Genomic DNA, 19,088 nt, shown 5'->3' on the forward strand with positions numbered 1-19,088 from the left:
CATTCATCAACTCACACATCAGTTTTGGTTAGGGCTGTCCCTGACTAAAGATTTTTCTAGTCGACTAGTAGCCACTCATTTAAGCCATTAGCCGACTAGTCGGAAGTTCATAATAGAATTAATTACTTAATATATACTTAGGGTTGAGGAGTGGCATCGGAAAATTGTTTCAGTGATGAGAAAGAATATTATAAAGTAACATTGTTCTACATTACAGAGAAAAACTAAACCATAATAGTGAGCAATTCAAATATGAATTGCTCCAGCGGACTGGCAAAAGTAATAAATATGAATGTGTCGGAAAAACAGGATGGAGAAAGTATGAACATTTTAACAATTTATTAATAAACTAGTGATTTCTGAGTCAGTGTCGGCTGCAAAGATTGTTAAAGACGCCGACTCATCAACTCTACAGTACAGTGTATCTGCCTTTAGTGAGAAATGCATGTTAAGCACGGTACTAATTTATCTTCCAGACTCACTCCCTTAGATATTCGCCTAATAATAGCACACATTTATTTAGGTTAACGTTTGAGCAAGCAGCCATGTAGAAAGGCTACTACTTGCATGTTTCAAATGATAAGCCATATCCGAGGTCAATGACGGTTAACGTCTGTCACGGACTGCGTGACCATCAATTCCTGTAAAGTTTTTTTCTGTGGCTAACAGACTAAATAAAATTTGGTCGACTAACCCTCTTCTTGTTGACTAACGTTTAATCAACTATTAGGGGGCAGCTCTAGATACGTTAAAGGTGCAGTGTGTGAATTTTTAGCGGCATCTAGTGGTGAGGTTACGTATTGCAACCATCAAAAGTTAACGGTGGCCGACAGGAGATGAGACAGCAGGGAGTTAGCCAGTTAAGCAATGCGGTTTCTTTACAAAGATAAATAAAAAAAATTGTTTACTTTATTATTCAGTAAAACGATATGTTATTGTGAATATTATTGTTACTTGTTCATTATTGTGTTAGTGTTTTATTAGCTGACTTTAGCTAGCTTCTTTGCACGAAGAACAACAGTGATGAAACACGTTTGTCGGTTCAGGGCCACTGTAGAAACATGTTTGTGCAAAATGGCGCATTTCAATGTAAGGGGTGTATAGATAGAAAAGGCTCATTAAAACATAACGGTAGAAGATGTTCGGTATTTGCATAACAGTAATAAAACATAACGGTTCATTATGTAAGGTATTTATAGACCATTTCACAAGATGTAAACAACACTGGTCCAGAAGCACTTCCTGTTTCAGTTTGTAACTGTTTTCTTTATTTCACATGTAAAGAAAACATCTTAAAGATGTTTGTTTAACTTTTTGATTCAGTTTTAAATGTTCTGTTGGTTGTATTTTATCCCAGCTTTTATGTAGTGTTAAAAAACTGAAACAGGAAGTGCTTCTGGACCAGTGTTGTTTACATCTTGTGAAATGGTCTATACAACACTGAAAACAGTTATGTATATTATATTGCATTTCGGTCTACAGACCCTCCTAAATATTACACAATGCACCTTTAATGGAAGTTCAATCATATTCGCTTTACGTGCAAGTTGCAATATATACTGTATGAAGCACAGCTCGTCACTTTCAAACCAAACAGCTTTCTGTAGAAATCAGGTGACCAACTTGGCCTTGAGACAAAATTCTTGATTGTGTGGATTCCAATTGAAATTATTGGACTTCTACATTTGTTCACGGTTTTCACAATTTTCATGGGCAATGTGACTGCATTTTAAGAAAGATGCATATTTGCAGTTACCAAGGTTCAAGCTAGAAAGGATTATTGTAACGTTGTGTGTCAGGGAAAGCGTTCATCTTGGGGATATAATCTATATGTATATGAGTGTGTGTTTTTAGACCCTCACCAGGTAGCTGCCACTCGGCGTACTTCTGCAGCAGTTCAATAACCTCAGCGCCATACTTCTCCAGCTTGTCTTCGGTCACACCGTCAATCTGCAACAGCACCTCCGGATCAGCCGAGAGGGTCTCTGCACAGAAACACATCACAATTCATTTAACACAGAACATGGGGCTGTGAAAATGGAAGGGGATTAATTGCTTTGGGTTAATGAAGTGTTTCATCCCAGTAACACTATGTAAATCTGCTCGTAAAAAAGACAGTCGTAAATGTGCTGAAAGTGTACTATATATTATGAAAATTGCTAACCAGCTATCTTTTTGAGTGTGGCTGTGGAGAAAATGTTGTAGTAATGAATGCCGAAGACTTTGCCCAGCTTCTTGCACAGATCATTGAGTTCCTGCAGACACTTTTTAACCATCTCTTCTCTCTTAGACACATTCTCAGTCACAGAGGCTTTGTGCTTTCGGATGCTGGATGCACTCTCAGTCTCAATAAATTCAACCTGCAATGGGGTATAGTCATTATTACATATTTTGCATAGACCATACAACATTAGTTGAGCATAAAGGAGAAAATAATATGTGTTATATTAATAGTCTTACCTGCATGCAGCCATTCAGTACAGTCATAGCTTTAGGCCCTGCAGAGATATAGGCTACTGCCTGCCCATTAACAGTGATGTACAGGTCCTCCATCAGAACACTATCCAGCACCAGTTTTTTAAAGAGCCTCTCCGCATTGTGTTTGGAATATGCCGCTCCTACCCCAAACATTCCGGACTGGATCCGAGCACTCTTGGAGCCTGCCACAAAGAGATATTCTTATTGAGACCTGGATCAGCCATCCTGACAGGCATGAAATCTCAAGCACTGTATGAGGAAAAGATATTCATAGTAATATTCGCATTTGTGACTTCTTACCCAGAAATATCTCGACCAGCATGTTGAGGGTAAGCCTGTTCTGCTGGGCAGATTTGCCATATCGGTTTCCAACCTTCTCACAGTTCTCCTGCACAAACCTCGCAATCTTCTTCACATCATCGGTGACATTTCTTGATTTATATTTCTGGAGGTAAGTATTAAGATGCATGAATTTGCATTTGGAATTAATTAATAATGGTATAATTAAAACGTTCATGCTCTGAAGTGAATAATTAGTCGATTAACTTGTTGGGTAAGCAAACGAAATTCAATTTAAAGCAATGGATGTGTACAATTATACAGTTTATTATTAAGCACTACATTTGTATGTATAATAAACGCTGTAAAGAATGAACTGATTTGATCTTACATGTGGTCTGGCACAATTGTCACAGATGACCTCAGGATGCTCTTTACAGAAGCTTGTATTAAACGTGTGCTCTCCAAAGTAAGCCAGCAACTGGATCCTCCTGCACTCGGCCAGATTCTCACAGAAATGCACCATGCTGTGAAGGTTGTTTATGTGGGTGGCTTTGGATTGCTGGTTGCCATCTTTATCCACTGCAATTATATTAACAGTTATGTACGCCACGCTCACACAGACAGGTTAACTATGACTGCATAATAGTGTCTGGATTTTAGTATTCCACATCCATGTTTTGAACATCATTATGTGAAGCACCCTAAAACATGTCATTTCAAGTCATACTGCACAACAAATTTAGTTATGTTGTGTTTCTGTCTTGCTTAGTTTTAATACTTTAGTGTTATAAGTGATTGTTTACGGTTAAGCCATCAATATTTATATCAATATTTACATACTAGCAATGAGTCTCTTGATGCGGATAACGTCAGTGTAGGAATAGAAGAGGACGCAGTGGGAAATCTCTCCATCTCGACCAGCTCTGCCTGACTCCTGGTAGTAACCCTCCATTGACTTGGGCAGACTGGCATGGATCACATAACGCACATCAGGCTTATCGATACCCATACCAAATGCAATGGTGGCGCACATAACCTAAAACCGAACGATGAATTGTTAAAAAATAAATAGTGGTATTTGTGGGAAAATAAAGACAAAAACACAACATTTCTGATCAAAAGAGCTGGTCCATGTTTTAAAGTAACAGTTCTGTTGGTTCAAAATTGTAAGAACTGGGTGCCTCACCTGGCAGCCATCCTGGTTGATCCATTTGTTCTGGACATATTCCCTGTCACTGTCACTCAGGCCAGCATGATAAGCCAGCGCTGCAATCCCAGCCCTCTGAAGACTGTCAGCCAGAGTGTCACAGTCATTACGAGACAAACAGTACACAATCCCCGAGTCACCTACACACACAGTCAACATGGTTTACAGGGTCTCCATGCTAGGGTGAAAAATTATGAGCTAAAGACTGATTTAATCTGGACAGCAGCACTCACGTGGGTAATTTTTCTTAATCCACTGAATGCATTCCTCACCAACCTTCTTGGGCTTTTTTGGCAAAACGGAGTATTTGAGATTGTGCCTGTTAAAGCTCATTGTGAATCTGGGAAAACATTATCAATGTACATATGTTTATCAAAGCATACATATACATCTTATACACTACTGTTTGTAAAGTTCAAAAGTCTGTAGATTTTTTAAAACGTTTTTGAGATTCTCATTATTTCTCTTAATATTGGACATTTTTGTGAAAACTGTGATACATTCTCTGAACAGCATTTAATTGAGATAGAAATGTACATTATAAATGTAAATGTCTTTACTGTCTCTTTTGATCAAATTAATGTGTCCTTGCTTACTAAATGTTAATTTGTACAGAGCCCAAACTTTTTAGTGAAGGATATGTGAAAATGTTACTTTGTACAGTATTTTTAAAGGAATGTGAGTTTCAAAATAATAATCTATCCATATTACAACATATTACAACATCCACTGTCTCACGTGGATTTGAACCCGTGTCTGTCACACCAAAGGCATGTGTCTTATCCACTGCGCCATCACCACCGTGTATTTTACAAATAAATGAAATGGCAGAAAATGATGAGTAATTGAGTAATTGCATGCAAGACTACTTACACCTGAGGACGGGTCATTGCTAGCTGGTTAAGAATGTCTTTCTGAACTCTAGGAGTAGCTGTGGCTGTCAGTGCCATTATAGGAACCTTGGGAAACATCCGCCTGAGCTCATGCAAGCGCTTGTAGTCTGGCCTGAAATCATGACCCCACTAAGGGAGAAATAGATCTATTTTACAATGTTTGAAGAGATGGTGCCACGCTATTGATAAACATTTGTACGAAAAATTTAATTTTGTAAACCAAGACAATCTTAACTAAATTATTAAAATCACACATTTTTCACTGTTGTTGTTGCACTGTACAATCTATAAATAAGTTTACCTGACTGACGCAATGGGCCTCATCAATGACAAAGCGAGCCAGCAAACCTCTTTCAAACAGATTCTGAAGTGCACTAATCATTCGTCCACTTGCACACACCTGAGAACAATAGCACCACATTTCAATGGAGGTTGAGATGCATGGAAAATTGTAACACAGTTTGTCTGTCTTGAAACTCACCTTCTCAGGAGTGGCATAAAGTAGTTTAATAGTGGGATCCTTCCTAGACAACTGCATATAGATCTGTGCAGCCTCACTGTCTTTTTTTTCACCTGATAAACTAGTGGCACAAATCTAAAACACAAAACTGCACAATAAGCAACTGTTTCAAGTAGAGAAAATCATTGTGCATAAGGAAAAGAAAGACTTACATCTAATGTGGTGAGTTTTTGGACCTGGTCAACAATGAGAGACCGTAGAGGAGATATGACTACAGTCACCCCAGCAGAGATGCAAGCAGGAAGCTGATAGCAGAGACTTTTACCACCACCTGAAAAGGAGTTGTGAAACTTTTCATCATTAGAAAACACTTTAAATATTTATGGTATTTAAAAAAAATAAAACACACACAGAAAGAAAAAGGACAGCACAATGATTTACCATACATTTGTTGTGCGTTTGTGTGTAAAATTATTAATATAATTTGTATAGCAGCTAGTTCTAGTCAAGACATAGTGCGCTGGGATTTCTAGTCTAACCTCAAAATAAACAAGCTATATAAGTACAACTAACTTTGTTAGTCATTATGACTTATAATAATGCTTGTAACAAACCTGTAGGCATCAGTACAAACGTGTCTTCTCCTAATAGTGCAGCATTAATGGCTTCCAGCTGATTGAAGCGGAATTGATGCAGCCCAAACTTCTTATGGAAAATCTTCATCATCTCTGGGCTATGAGGAAAGCTGAAGCCTCTAAAGCAGTCATGAGCTGGGTTTCTATACACAGGCTCTGCAGATCAAGACATACCCTTGAATCAGAAAACTGCTCAAGCCATTTCATGGGTCTCTAATAATATGACCTGAATGGTAAGGGATACTCCATTCCTTAAACTTACCAGGGTTGGGTGTTTTGGTAGGTTTTGGTGCTGTAGGTGTGACTGTCTTTCTCTCCAACGCTTTTGATGGCCCTCCCTCCCGCACTGATGGTGTTTTTGAACCAGAGCTGTCTCTTGATGCCAAGATGCTTGAAGATTCTTCAAAGTAATCTGGAAAGTCTGTCTCATCAAAATCATCAATGTCAAAGTCATCAATGTCAAAGTCATCAGCTGGCTCTGTGTCTGCTCGAGAACTGTTGGGTACTGGCGTGTTGGTTTCAACACTGCTCTCTGCATGTCTCTTGCCTGAATCCACTCTCTTGGGGGAATAAAACAGGCCATTTTGATCTACATCCACAGTCTGATTGTTTGCTTCATTATAGGACAACCTAGAGTAGCACTTATCGGTCTTTGACTCAGATTTGCTTACAGCTGGACTTGACCCGTTTAAGATGTCCCCACCATTTGCTGTTTTTGAGGACAAGTTAGGATTCCAGGAACCACCAGGGGTTTCAACACCACTGATGATGCAGTCAGAGTCCTCAAATACGGAGTCATTACGCAGAAACATGGTGGAGGAATTAAGATTACGACTCAGAAAGTCCCCTCCCTTTTCTGATGTCATTGGGGTCATCGATGATGACCGACTAGAGGGCGTGACTCCAAAACTGCGTCTGTTCAGCAGGCTAGAACATGGAGTTGCTGATTGGGCTAAATGAGATGCAATGTATGGTGCACCATTAGCAAGAATCCTTTTCCTGTGGTAGAGACAGTGTAATGGAGATTTATTACCAGTAGTTATACTGTAACATAACACGTAGTAATGGCATCATTCCCTTACTGTATGGTGATAGAAAAGTATTCAATTGACAGCACACTCGCATAATAGGAACATTTATTTGAACATTAAAAAAATCAGTAATGAAATGATTATTTTTGCCTATTTTTTTCTTTAAAATTATTTTTTAGGCAGTACAACAAATTCAACCATGTATTATTACTCAGCAAAAGGCCAACTTTATTGCTTTACCTGTGTGCTCTCTGTAGTAATAGCTCTGTACCGCTGGTCAGTGCTATGAGCTCATGCTCTGGAATAGTGTCCACTAGACAACAAATAGACTCCATAATACTAAAGAGAGCATCGTCAGTTCCTAAATCACAAACACATGTACATTAGACAAAGTACATCCATTTATATCAAACTTTTAGATCACAAAGCAATCCTGCACGAGTGATACCTTTTAAGTCTTTGGCAGATTTATCCAAGGATGCTGACAGGCTTGAAGCCGATTCACGAGGAAGTACATTTTTGTCAGCATGGGTAACAGAGTCAGATGACCTATAAAACAAATATAAAAATGAAAAGGACATATTTTTCAGCCAGATGTGGTTAACAAAAAAATTGCTAAATTAATTTATCAATGAAAGCATGTTACCTTTTCTCCTTTTCTGAGACCAAGGGACTCATCTGCTTAGGAACAGGGGAAGGTGGGATGAAATCCTCAAAATTTTCATAAACGTCGTCAGTGTCATCAACATCTATGATGTTTTCCTCGGCAGCTGCAATTCAAAAGCTGCAATTCAATACTGCTAAATTTCCTTGTGAGCTTCATATTTATATCCAAACACAAAATTTGGTAAATAAACACTTAGAAAAACAACACTAAGGGTGCTTCTCAATCTCCCTCGTCTCCTCGCTCCTCCGTCCTATGACCCGGAAACCGATCGAGCTCAGCCATCTTGAAGGACATCTCAATTTTCTAATTGCACCATGAGGAGTCGAGGATCGAGGAGTGAGGAGACTTCCTGAGGAGTCATGATCTAACGTTAATAAGATAGGTTATTAACTAAACGTGACGCACGCATCAATTCTCCTCCCCCTTCACATCGGTCACAATCATTTTAATTCATACTTTACCTTTGCAGTTTATATAAACCACACATCTCACATACTGTATTTCAACAGTGTAGCCTATCTTTATTATTATTTATTATGAATTTATTAAATAACCAAACTTCAACAACATAAGGGCAGATCCTTTTAGCGCTGCTAATGACACTCGAGTGATCAGGTATTCCAATTTTTATAAAAAAAAGCTTTTATTCGATTCCTCTATCCTCCTTTTCTTTCCTCGCTTCCTTCCCTCGCGTCCTACAGGGGGTGGAGCTGAGACGCGAGGGAAGGAAACGAGAATGCACAATAAGAAATGAGAAGCACCCATAATCCCTAATAATATTGAGGTGCACTAACTTGTCACACACTTGAAATCCTCCTGGTTTTTGACAGGTGAAATACAGTCAATGATTTCTTCATCCTCAGTGTCACTCAGTAATGCCTTTTGCTGGACTGATTTATGTCTTTTGCCTTTTTTAATGGGCGATTCCTCTGTCTCGATCTCAGCAAGCTCTGTGCCGACACCATTAGCCGCTGACAGGACGTCCTTTGCGGCAGTTATGGTTTCTGTATCCTCTGAAACTCTGTTTAATGTAGTCTTGTCACTCTTGGCACAAGAGGAATTTGGGGATGTGTTCTGGTCTGATCCACTTGGCTTTTGTGCAGAAGTCCCAGCAACTGGGGACACTACTCTTCCCTTGACTGGGGTTTCAAAATCATCCAAATCATCCCATTCATTGAAGGAAAGTTGAGAGAGGTCACGCTTAAATTCGCCAACAGTTTGATCATCAGTAGAATCCTTAGGTAAGGCTGCAGATTTTGGCAAAGCCTTAATAGTAGATTGTACAAGAGGTGTTTTGTTCACAGCAAATGGGTTGGCCAATGGATTAACGGTAATTGTCTTCTGCCTGGGTGCTGTGAAGAAGTTGACTTTCGGCGCTACTCTTTCAGGCTTTTGTGAAAATGTCACAGGAGTTTTGGTTACTTCACAGCTGCGGAGAACATTGACACTCCTGTTTGCTAAGACAGTTACCTTTTGAGGAACTTCCACTTTGGAGAAGCCTGATGAAGACTTCTTTTTGAAACAAAACCCCCTGAACAGAGGAAATTTCAGAGGTTAGACACACAAGTAATTAGCTACACATTTAGGATGTTGTTATGGTCAACTCAGTTACATTTGTATAAAACAGTTGGTAAAACTTGATTTTACAGTGTCAGAGGTTAGACACAAGTAATTAGCTACACATTTAGGATGTTGTTATAGTCAGCTGACTAACATTTGTATAAAACATTTGGCAAAACTTGATTTTACAGTGTCATTGTTACATGTTACATGCAACCAACCCTACAGTACATACATGTAGTAACTTATTACTCTTATTGAATGTATTTTGCATTGTAACACAGACACCTTAAAATAAAAGTGTAACTAAACATTTCTAAAAACATATTGTCCAAAAGATGCCACAGTATAAAGAGTATTTACTTTAACCATAAAGTATATTACTTTGAGGATGCTTATTTACAAATCAACTCCTTACCATACTTCTTTCTGTCTATCTACACATCCATAAATCGGTCACCTATCTATACAATTGTCTACATATCGGTCTACAATACATATCAAGACTTTGGCTGTCAATGCTTTATGTGCATAACGTCATGTGGACAAATATCTATCTATCTATGGTATTTGTTTATAGTTAGTAATGTTCTTACCCAGGCTTTGTTTTGAGCAGTGACAGCTTGTTCTGTGCAGCATTATTGTGTCGGTCCAGTTGCTCCTTTAGGTTGTTTTGAGGAAGACTCGGCATCGTGTGTGCATTTATCAACTTTAAATCCTCAGTACTTCATGTATATGGCATTTAATCAACTCCACAAACAAACACCCGTAAATAAACACAGGTATGCTCCGTTAGAATTAATGCGACATTAAACCCTCGGTTATTTAGCACAAAACCACTCACAACGCAATTGTTTCTCTCTTTCTGTCATCGTATGGACCTTAAAATCCCAAACCGATACAAAATAACTTCACAATTACCACCACCAAACATGAAAAGTTGATATTCTGATACAGGCAAAACATGAGTGCCACACAACGTCACCATAACACACGGCTGAAAGCCAGGAAAGCGCGCGCTTCCCGCTTGTTCGATTCCGGCGCTCTGATTGGACAGCTGCTAGGAACATCACTTCCTCTAAGCGGCACACGTAAAACCTGGCGAAATATTATTTTTCAGTATTTTGGGATCAACACCGGCAACATTTTTTCTTTTATTAATTTCTCATTCATTATTTTTGTCTCAACTATATACTGTAAAAAAAAAAAGCTTTCGACCGCTAAACTACTGCTTCCTCTCTGGTGCACGCTGTGGTAGCTCAAACATTAGATGTAGATTTAGGTCGCCACTTACTGGCTCGCTGTGTAATTGCACAATATATACATATTCCATCGGTGATGTAATGTTGTGTAGTCTCACAACCTTAGGTTATCAGAAAACCTTTTAAAAAGTAATTTCAATACACTAAAATCTGAATACAAGAGGATGGCAATACTCGGAGTGGCAGTGTCTTTTGCACTGATCTGTTTTTAAATTTTAGTCAATGGATGAACACCATGTTGATTACTAATCTATAAAAATCCACACACACACAAAAATCCCTGAGATAATCTTTATTTCAGTACAATAATTTTGTTTGCAAACATAATCATTGTAAAATCTTAATTTTAACAAAGTAAATAAACCAATGAGCTGAGCATATTAATAGCTAATGGTGTGTCAGTTAATGTTTTAGATGAATGTGAACATATAGTTAAATAAGTATTCAACTGATTTACAGACAGCTGATACAGACTATCATGTCTCATCAATGAAGATGTTGTCCATTGTGCATAAAATGATTTTGAGAGAAAGTAAAATGTAATAACTCATCTCCCTTTTCATTGTAAAAGTATATAATTTTCAGTAATTTACACCAAAGGTAAAGGATAGGATGAGCACGCAGCAAGTCCACACATGTTCTTTCCCCTCTCAATGTAGAAATATCTGTATGGAAAAAAAAATATTAGTTAATTAAATTTTTTAAAATGACAACAAGTTTATAGGAGGACTTACTCAAGTGTTCATGTATAATCTCAATTTTATTTTTCAACCTAACAGTAGCATAAAATTGAAGGAAATCTGATAAAGTCCTGCAAACAGACCCGTTAATTCCCCAGTGGGTTCCCCAGGAGTTCTTCACTATCCAGTACGGAGTTCCGTTCTCCTCAGCATAGCCCACGGCAAGCACTGCATGGTTCACCATGTCAGTAGTGTTGTGACACACATTGCTATAAAATAGTCATAGCATATTACAGAAATTGCCAAGAACTGTCACAAATAAATACAAGATAAAATTATATTTATGATAGTGCTATCAAATCGATAAATTGCGATTAATCGCATTTAACATAAAAAATTGTGTTTACATATGTGTGTGACACACATTATATATAATTACAAACTTTTCTGTTGCATGCGATTAGTCACGATTAATCATTAATCATTTGACAGCACTAGTTTATTATAATTAAAAGTATTTTTATTTTAAGTAGTGTTTTCTTTTATAATGTTAGCCTAAATGTTTAAGAGAGCAAAGGCATATATTTCATCCATACCTGGTATATACTCCATCTTTGTAGTGCATGAAATCATCGGTCACCTGATATGCAAAGCTGACAGGGTTCAACCTGGCCACAGCATCCACCATGCCCATTTCATCATACTAAAAACAGAAATTTGCAGTTAGAGCGAAGATGTGAAACTATTAATATCTGCATATGGACCATCACTCACCTTTGTGATGTTTACAACATCCTTCACAAAAGCAGCAGCCAGCTGTGGTTTGAATCTACATTCACCGTCCTACAAGCAAGTAAGAAGAAATATCACGTCTTTATAAGTTAAAACAATAGGTAAAAGAGTAAAGTGCTCACCTTAGCCTTGTAGGGGTAATCTTCTTCTGTCATGAGACCTTTGTTGTACATGATGTACTCAAAGGCTTGACTTGGGAGGCCACTAAAGAGCATGTGACAGGAGTAAAATGTTGTTAATACAATTTTACAGTTGAGATTTAACTCCTAGAGCCATAAAATAAAACCCAACACAATCTGAATCTATGGTTTTTGAAATAAGATGCACTTATTTAACTCACCCGTTGCATCCATGATTGTTGAAAGCACCAGCACAATCGACCAGCTGTTGCTCTGCCTTTAAAACAACGCATTTAATACTGTAGTTAATATCCTAAAGTTTTACACGACTGGTCAAATGTTTGGAATAATTCTGATTTTTTAAATGTTTTTGACAGAAGTCTTTTATGCTTACAGCTGCGTTTATTTGATTGAAAAATACAGTAAGAATAGTAATACTGTCAATTATGATTATTATCTAAAATAATGGTTTTCAGTGTCACGTGATCCTTCAGATATCATTCTAATATGCTGATTTGCTGCTCAGTTATTATCAATTTTATTATCATCAATGTTAAAAACAGTTTTTTTCTGCATAATAATAATGTCGTGGAAACCATGCACTTTTTTAGGATTCTTTGATGAATAGAAAGTTCAAAAGAACAGCATGCATTTGAGACAAATTATAAATGTCTTTACTGTCATTTTTTGATTCATTTTATGACGTCCTTGCTAAATAAAAGTTTTCATTTTTGTTTCTTTTTAAAAAAAATCATACCTCAAACCTTTAAATGGCGGTGTTTCACAGTTTCCACGAAAATATTAAGCAGCAAAAACTATTTTTAACATTGATAATAATAACAAAAATATTTATTGAGCAGCAAATCAGCATATTAGAATGATATTTGAGTCATCACAGGAATAAAAAGACATTTTAAAATAATATGTTAAAACAGAAAACAATTATTTTAAATTGCAATAATAATTCATTTATACTGTATTTTTGAAACAAATAAATGCAACATTGGGACATTGAGCATAAGAGACTTCTTTCAAAAACGCAATTTTAAACTTTAGACTGGTAGTGTATATTACAGAGGTATTGTATTACTTAGCAGTAATTACTGCATGTTGTAAAATCAACTTTTACATACTAGTTGTAGGAGTTTCCCAGTGGCAATAGCAGTGACAGACTCTAGACAGCCTGTGGTGGAGAAAGTCCAGCAGCTTCCGCAAGGCCCCTGAAACAGTGTCACTGATTAAGAACAGCCAATATTATAGTTTTAGAGGATTATTAGGGCAAGATAAGCGAGATACCTGATTCTTGACATCAGTTACAAAGTGTCCTTTGTTTCTCCAGTCAATCATATCAGGATAAGGACCATTGCTGCTCAGATGATTCCCTCTAGTGGCCGAGCAGTTCTGTCAGGTTATAAAAATGTTCATGAATTGTGGTACTTTCCTATTTCCTCATTGATCACATGAGCGGGTCAAAAATAATACCTGAGGCTCTGTCAGGAGGTAGGACTTCTTAAATTCAGCAAAGGTCATGTCTGAAAACTGGTTCAGTCCCACTGTAAAGTGCAGATATGTGTTTTGAATGTGTTTCCATAACCTAAACATGAAAGTTTTTATAACATTCTGTAAGATTATATCAGTCATACTTGAAAACTTATGGTTTCCAGCATTATGGAGATCAATCTTCTTCTTGTTTTCCAGGAATATCTGTAGCCGCTGGTAATATTCATTTATCTCATATTTTTTATTAAACTGCGAAAATAAAACTAGGGGTTACTTTTCTTCCTATTTCTAATTTCACTTCCTTACTTTAGTGCCATTTCCTTGTGAGGGGACATGAACAAACAATTACAAAACAATTGATTCTTACCTGAGACAGCCATGATTTGAAAAGAAACTCATCTGCAACAAATAATGATATTTTTATTTTGGTGCTGCACACAACAGTTCAATACTTTTTTCGCTTCACCGTTTGTATTTTAATCCACTTCTATCTCAATTGCTATATTATATGCCTATATAACTTTATTAACTATAGTCTATTCTATACTTTGAAAGTCTTGGTGGTCATAACGTTTTATGTATCTGTAAGACTTACGACAAATAACGTTAGTCAAAAGTGAAAGTACGACGCAGCGGCGCACGTAAGAAAACAGCTCAAAGTCAAAACAAAAGCTGGTTTGAAATCTTACCTTCCTCAGTGTGCAAAGGCACTGTGTGTACCTGATAGAGAACCGCAAACAGCACCAACAAAATCAACCTGTTCATCTTCACCCCAGTGAGAAACTCAATAACACCAGCAGAATAGTTTATGCATCTCATTCTCATCACATGCTTCACTCCTCCTACACGAGGGAGGGCTTTAGTGTTCTCTGGTATTCGGGTTAAAGGTGTACTCAATATTCTTTAGCTAATTAAACGTTTTACTCGTTTACTCGATTAAACGTTAATTTTATATTAGTTGTGTAAAGTGTACAATGCTGTTTTATCTTATTCTAGCTAGGCAACATGGAGTCCCCTCAGTAGCTGCAACGTTAACATCACATGACCAGTGTCACGCAAGTGAGAGTTACTACTACTACCACGTAATATTAATAATAGCCAGTGTTTCCAGTGTTTCAGCCTGTTTCCTGAAAACGACTCGGTCACACTTTAGATTAGGGTCAAATTCTCACTATTAAATAGCCTAGGACTTTTGTCTTAACAAACTCCTAATTACTGCTTATTAATAGTTGAAGTTAGTAGGTTGTTAAATTTAGCTATTGGGTAATTTAGGATTAAGGGAAGTAGAATATGGTCATGCAGAATAAGGCATTGATATGTGCTTTATAAGTACTAAACATCCAAAAGTAATATGCATGCTTAATAGTGAGAACTGGACAATAAACTACAAATGACTAATTGTTTACATGAAAAGGATCTTAAAGATTATGTATGGCAAGTTTTGTCATACAGATCTCTGTCCTGTTACTACATAGGCTAATGAAAACATAAATGGTCAACATTTAAACTATTTATAAATGTCTTGCAGTAGCTATACTACATTATGGGTGTGTTTGTATTGGAGCATAATATGGTAACACATTTTAAAGTAAATGTGGCCTGGATTATTATACATAATACACTTATGACCATGGTGGGGGTAACGTGATTTACTGTATTGTAATCAGATTACCTTTTTAAAGTAACTACTAAAATAATGCAATATCCAAGTTAGTTTTTTTTTTAAATAATGCAATTTGTTTTCCCATATATTCACTGCTCTGTCCCAAATGGCACACTTCACGCGCTCATGGGCTTCATCCGAAATTATAATACTTCCCTGTATTGAAGAATCCAAATCAACCATAGGCCTACTAAGAGGCAAACATGACTTTAGATATACCGCACATTTGTTTCATTTTTTTGTTTGTTTTTATCACTGAAGTAAGAGTGTTGAACTTTTTCTTCTGCGTCTTATTCTTCTGCAATCCAGAATGGCAGCACAGCTGAAAGGTTTGTTTAGGTTTCCTTAAGCCTTAGACTTATTCATTTTCACTTTTGGAGTAAAAGATCCTTTACATTTGCCAAAAATATAACTTTTTTTGTTATTAAAAAACAAAGTATCCCAGACCAGATGAGAAAAAGTAACGCATTACTTTCCATTAAAAAGTAACACAATTAGTTACTTTTTTAGGGAGTAACAGAATATTGTAATGCATTACTTTTAAAAGTAACTCTCGCCAACACTGCTTAACCCATTTTTTCAGAGAGCAAAATAAAGTGTGCATGACAATAACCACATACAAGGAAGCAATATCCCCCTGAGATAGAATAGATTTATTAGCAAGAGGTAATCAGGAAACATACAGTTTATTTTTCTTTCTTTTTCTTTTCTTTTCTGTTCATTTCTCTTTTTTGTACAAAACTGGAAATATTTCCCGAGCCGTGGAAATAAACTTAAGGGTTGAAAGATAATTCTCATACCACTGGGTATTGCTAACAGCAAAATGTTTGTTTGTATGTTTATATATCATTTATAAGAGTATGTGCACATAGATGTGTATACAGTATATATATATATATATATATATATATATATACATATATATATATATATCCTTTTTAAAGTTTCTGGCTGATACAGTGTTGCATGCCTGCCACATGAGCGATTAGTGTGTTTCCAGACTGTACATAGTAAAAATACATACAAATATTCACAGAATAAGCACTACATTACTATATTCCTGCTAAGAGAATGATTATAGACAGGATTACAGTATATGCAAAACACTTTAAAGTCCTCTACCTCTAGATCATGGTTTCAAAATCACAAATCATATAGCATTGAGTGTGTAAGCATAGGATACAACGCTTTAAAGAGGTGTGCTTTAAACTAGTACATGTTAAGAAATACATAGGGCTGCATGTACAAAATATACAGAATATTTTTCTGTGTGGCGAGTTGACAATGTTTGTACAAAAATGTTTCTACGGTCTGTTTTTTTTTTCCTTTCTTTTTTTTAGGTAAGGATGCAGAACCCTACGTCTTTATTCTAGGACTACAAAAATACCCTTTGTATGCTGCAAGCGGGAAGGTCATTCACTTTTGATCATACTCTTAAACGACAATGCATTTTACAAAGTGATATTCAGTCACGTTCCACAATCACTGGAACAGCAAGAAGAACATAGATTGTCTGTAAATGTACAATAGCTGGATAATCTGGCGTAGAAGGATAGTGTTGAACCCAGAATACCTATTTTCCCAAAATGCAGCTGTGAGCAACGAAAACATTACATGGGTAAACGATCACTAAACGACTAGTCTCAAAAATATAACGCTGATCTAATTAATAGTCCTTGCTTCTTTTTTGTGAAGAAATAGTCTAATTTTGGGCTGAGGAAATAATAAATAAATAAATTGCAGCAAAATGAACAAATTCTTCATGCAAGAACAGATCAAAGTTCTTTTTGCCTGATAGGAGACATACACTGTCTTTTATTGTATTATAATTACCAAGCTATACACTGTCTGCTTTATTTATTAAGTCATGCCATAATTGTTCAAAAAATATCATGGCAGTTTAGGCATTGTGAAATCAGGGGGATGGACGTTAATTATCGCAACCAATTCATGTAAAAAGGCTGGAGTTGGTTCAGCTAAGTACAGTGACGTGTGCCTTGGATTATAATGGTATAACAGTATAAGTGTTTCTATACGCTTGGTTGTATACAGGAATATATCTGATTTCCACATTGCTACATGGTATGCATATACCGTAAAATAGTTCCATGCATCTATTAAAATCTCAAAATTCTCCTGTCGGCTTTTCACGTTTCATTATGGTGATGTGGATGAGCCTTGATCAATTAAAGAAACAACCACACCTTGAAATAGAATTGAATTAAATCCTGTTGTAAGTAAAGTTAAATCATTTGGATGGGGATAAAATATGATTCCCTAAACGAACGAAGGCTGAAATCAACAGGTAAGTCCTCGGTGAAAGATCTGAAACAATTAGGCAACATTTGGTTACAACTAAAAACAAGGAACACATCCAGGAGTAATAATCATGTTACAGTACATAACAGAACACATGGATGTATACTGTAGAGAGCGTGGTGTCTGTACATTTTGTAGACGTTAAGCAGAGCCTTTCTCAGTTGGGCACTTTAGGCTCAATTCTGAGAGAGGCTTCATACAGGCCTTCTTCATCCATTACCAAGCTCTGGTCCAGTAAATACAGAACTGCCTGGAAGACAAAAGCAGTGTCAGTTCATATTGAATGTGATGCTTCAATGCAGACTACACTGTGAAAACAGCTAAAATCTCGATTCAAGATTCCTAGAAAAAATCAAATATATGCAATGCGCTAAAATACCAACAGATTTTTCCGTAGTTTTTATGTTAGTGATGGTTAGAAGTACAAATAGATTCTGTGATTATATGGCTCTGTAGAGATACCGTAATGTGTCCCTGCATCTGTTTTGCAAATATCTAACCATTAAAATGTATTTAAAAGAGCTTGTAACTAAACCTCGTAACTTCATTGGATCCTCAAGCTGTCGGTAAAACCTCTTAACTCCACCCCGCCTCTATCGTGAATGAAGTGCCGAACGCATTTTGGATCATCTCTGCTTGTTTGCAATGCAAGGGTAAATAAAGAACTGTTGGTTTGAATAAGTAAAGTGTTTTTATTACTCAAAAACCACTATATATAAAGGCTAATGTTTTATGTGTTTAGAGAGTGGAGAAGAGTGTCTTGATCTAACATTTGTCGTCAAGTCATAGCCAATATTGTCTTAGATAGCCTGTGCGGAGCATCTTTTATAACATTAGATTATAGCCAAATGACAGAAAAAAATGAGAGCCCCCATTGCTACAGTAAAATACACTGACACATGCAAGTGTCTGGCCACATAAAAAGCCACAATTTTGACAATGGAGTGTTTAATTATAATTTTGTGATTATAAAAAGTGTGTTTTTCACATTTTCAGAAAAGTAGCATTTTTGGAGATCCAAGATTTCTTCCCAACGGCGACACTACAATGATGTAGAAAACAAACAATACATACTCAAACCTAACCACTAACTGTACTAGTAATAGTGGAGGTTGATCATGAAACCTAATATTTTATCAGTACAAACCAACATTAGTTTCATACCTTTGGCTGGTAATCAATCTTGTATGCCGTTTGCTGAAACTGTCTGATTTCTCGGATGATATGGGAGATCTGTAAAATGAAGAAAATATGATAACATGATATAAATATGACTCTTTTCCACATGCATTAAAGAAACACATCTAAAAACCTACCATTCTCATCTTGGAAAAATTGACCAGGTTGTCCTCTGTGTAGTTGGGGGTCCCTTCCTCAATAAAGGCCAAGTCAGTGAGGTACATTCCCAAATATGGCACACAGGGAGGGTCACAACTAGCAGAAACATTAGAAAAAAAATATTAGCCATGCCATCATGTTTCATTGCCATCATATTACCATAACCAAAGCCAATGGCAAAATAATACATAAAATAATCCCT

The 19,088-nt window shown here is 36.6% G+C and overlaps 3 protein-coding genes across 4 annotated transcripts in view; all 3 read right to left on the reverse strand.

Annotated features, from left to right (window-relative positions):
- Positions 1 to 10,236, reverse strand: part of blm (BLM RecQ like helicase) — a 22,888-nt gene extending 12,652 nt beyond the window's left edge. For both annotated transcript variants that reach the window (XM_089116456.1, XM_039684077.2), the window contains exons 1-19: positions 9,810 to 10,236; positions 8,448 to 9,184; positions 7,633 to 7,756; positions 7,435 to 7,535; positions 7,227 to 7,347; positions 6,218 to 6,954; positions 5,935 to 6,111; positions 5,533 to 5,651; positions 5,342 to 5,455; positions 5,162 to 5,260; positions 4,841 to 4,989; positions 4,201 to 4,307; positions 3,947 to 4,107; positions 3,601 to 3,796; positions 3,149 to 3,339; positions 2,779 to 2,923; positions 2,461 to 2,660; positions 2,165 to 2,360; positions 1,863 to 1,985 (exon numbers count right to left, since the gene is read on the reverse strand). In XM_089116456.1, the coding sequence (XP_088972582.1) occupies positions 1,863 to 1,985; positions 2,165 to 2,360; positions 2,461 to 2,660; positions 2,779 to 2,923; positions 3,149 to 3,339; positions 3,601 to 3,796; positions 3,947 to 4,107; positions 4,201 to 4,307; positions 4,841 to 4,989; positions 5,162 to 5,260; positions 5,342 to 5,455; positions 5,533 to 5,651; positions 5,935 to 6,111; positions 6,218 to 6,954; positions 7,227 to 7,347; positions 7,435 to 7,535; positions 7,633 to 7,756; positions 8,448 to 9,184; positions 9,810 to 9,904 (3,892 nt within the window). In that variant the 5' untranslated portion in view covers positions 9,905 to 10,236. The remainder of the gene's footprint in view (positions 1 to 1,862; positions 1,986 to 2,164; positions 2,361 to 2,460; positions 2,661 to 2,778; positions 2,924 to 3,148; positions 3,340 to 3,600; positions 3,797 to 3,946; positions 4,108 to 4,200; positions 4,308 to 4,840; positions 4,990 to 5,161; positions 5,261 to 5,341; positions 5,456 to 5,532; positions 5,652 to 5,934; positions 6,112 to 6,217; positions 6,955 to 7,226; positions 7,348 to 7,434; positions 7,536 to 7,632; positions 7,757 to 8,447; positions 9,185 to 9,809) is intronic.
- A 516-nt stretch (positions 10,237 to 10,752) lies between these two features.
- On the reverse strand, positions 10,753 to 14,556 carry ctsh (cathepsin H). The gene is made up of 12 exons (XM_039684103.2): positions 14,256 to 14,556; positions 13,934 to 13,965; positions 13,710 to 13,815; positions 13,549 to 13,619; positions 13,363 to 13,467; positions 13,200 to 13,286; positions 12,288 to 12,343; positions 12,070 to 12,151; positions 11,930 to 11,998; positions 11,752 to 11,858; positions 11,299 to 11,424; positions 10,753 to 11,140 (listed from the first exon to the last, which is right to left on the reverse strand). The coding sequence occupies exons 1-12, from the start codon at positions 14,389 to 14,391 to the stop codon at positions 11,065 to 11,067; spliced, it is 1,053 nt and encodes a 350-aa protein (XP_039540037.2). The 5' UTR covers positions 14,392 to 14,556; the 3' UTR covers positions 10,753 to 11,064.
- Positions 14,557 to 15,861: 1,305 nt separating this feature from the next.
- Positions 15,862 to 19,088, reverse strand: part of rasgrf1 (Ras protein specific guanine nucleotide releasing factor 1) — a 46,575-nt gene continuing 43,348 nt past the window's right edge. Inside the window, exons 25-27 of the mRNA XM_039684192.2 lie at positions 18,865 to 18,982; positions 18,713 to 18,781; positions 15,862 to 17,798 (exon numbers count right to left, since the gene is read on the reverse strand). Coding sequence (XP_039540126.1) covers positions 17,706 to 17,798; positions 18,713 to 18,781; positions 18,865 to 18,982 — 280 coding nt within the window. The 3' untranslated portion in view covers positions 15,862 to 17,705. The remainder of the gene's footprint in view (positions 17,799 to 18,712; positions 18,782 to 18,864; positions 18,983 to 19,088) is intronic.

Source organism: Pimephales promelas, chromosome 10, assembly GCF_988280905.1.
Source record: "Pimephales promelas chromosome 10, fPimPro1.hap1.1, whole genome shotgun sequence".
Classification (NCBI taxonomy): domain Eukaryota; kingdom Metazoa; phylum Chordata; class Actinopteri; order Cypriniformes; family Leuciscidae; genus Pimephales; species Pimephales promelas.

What these genes read in the sequence shown, in the direction of transcription:
- ctsh (XM_039684103.2), bottom strand. Translation starts at nt 14,391, where the DNA reads ATGAGAATGAGATGCATAAACTATTCTGCTGGTGTTATTGAGTTTCTC. An exon ending in ACCTCCTGACAGAGCCTCAG is followed by an intron (nt 13,468 to 13,548) that starts GTATTATTTTTG and finishes ATAACCTGACAG; the next exon opens with AACTGCTCGGCCACTAGAGG. An exon ending in AAAGATGGAGTATATACCAG is followed by an intron (nt 11,425 to 11,751) that starts GTATGGATGAAA and finishes ACTATTTTATAG; the next exon opens with CAATGTGTGTCACAACACTA.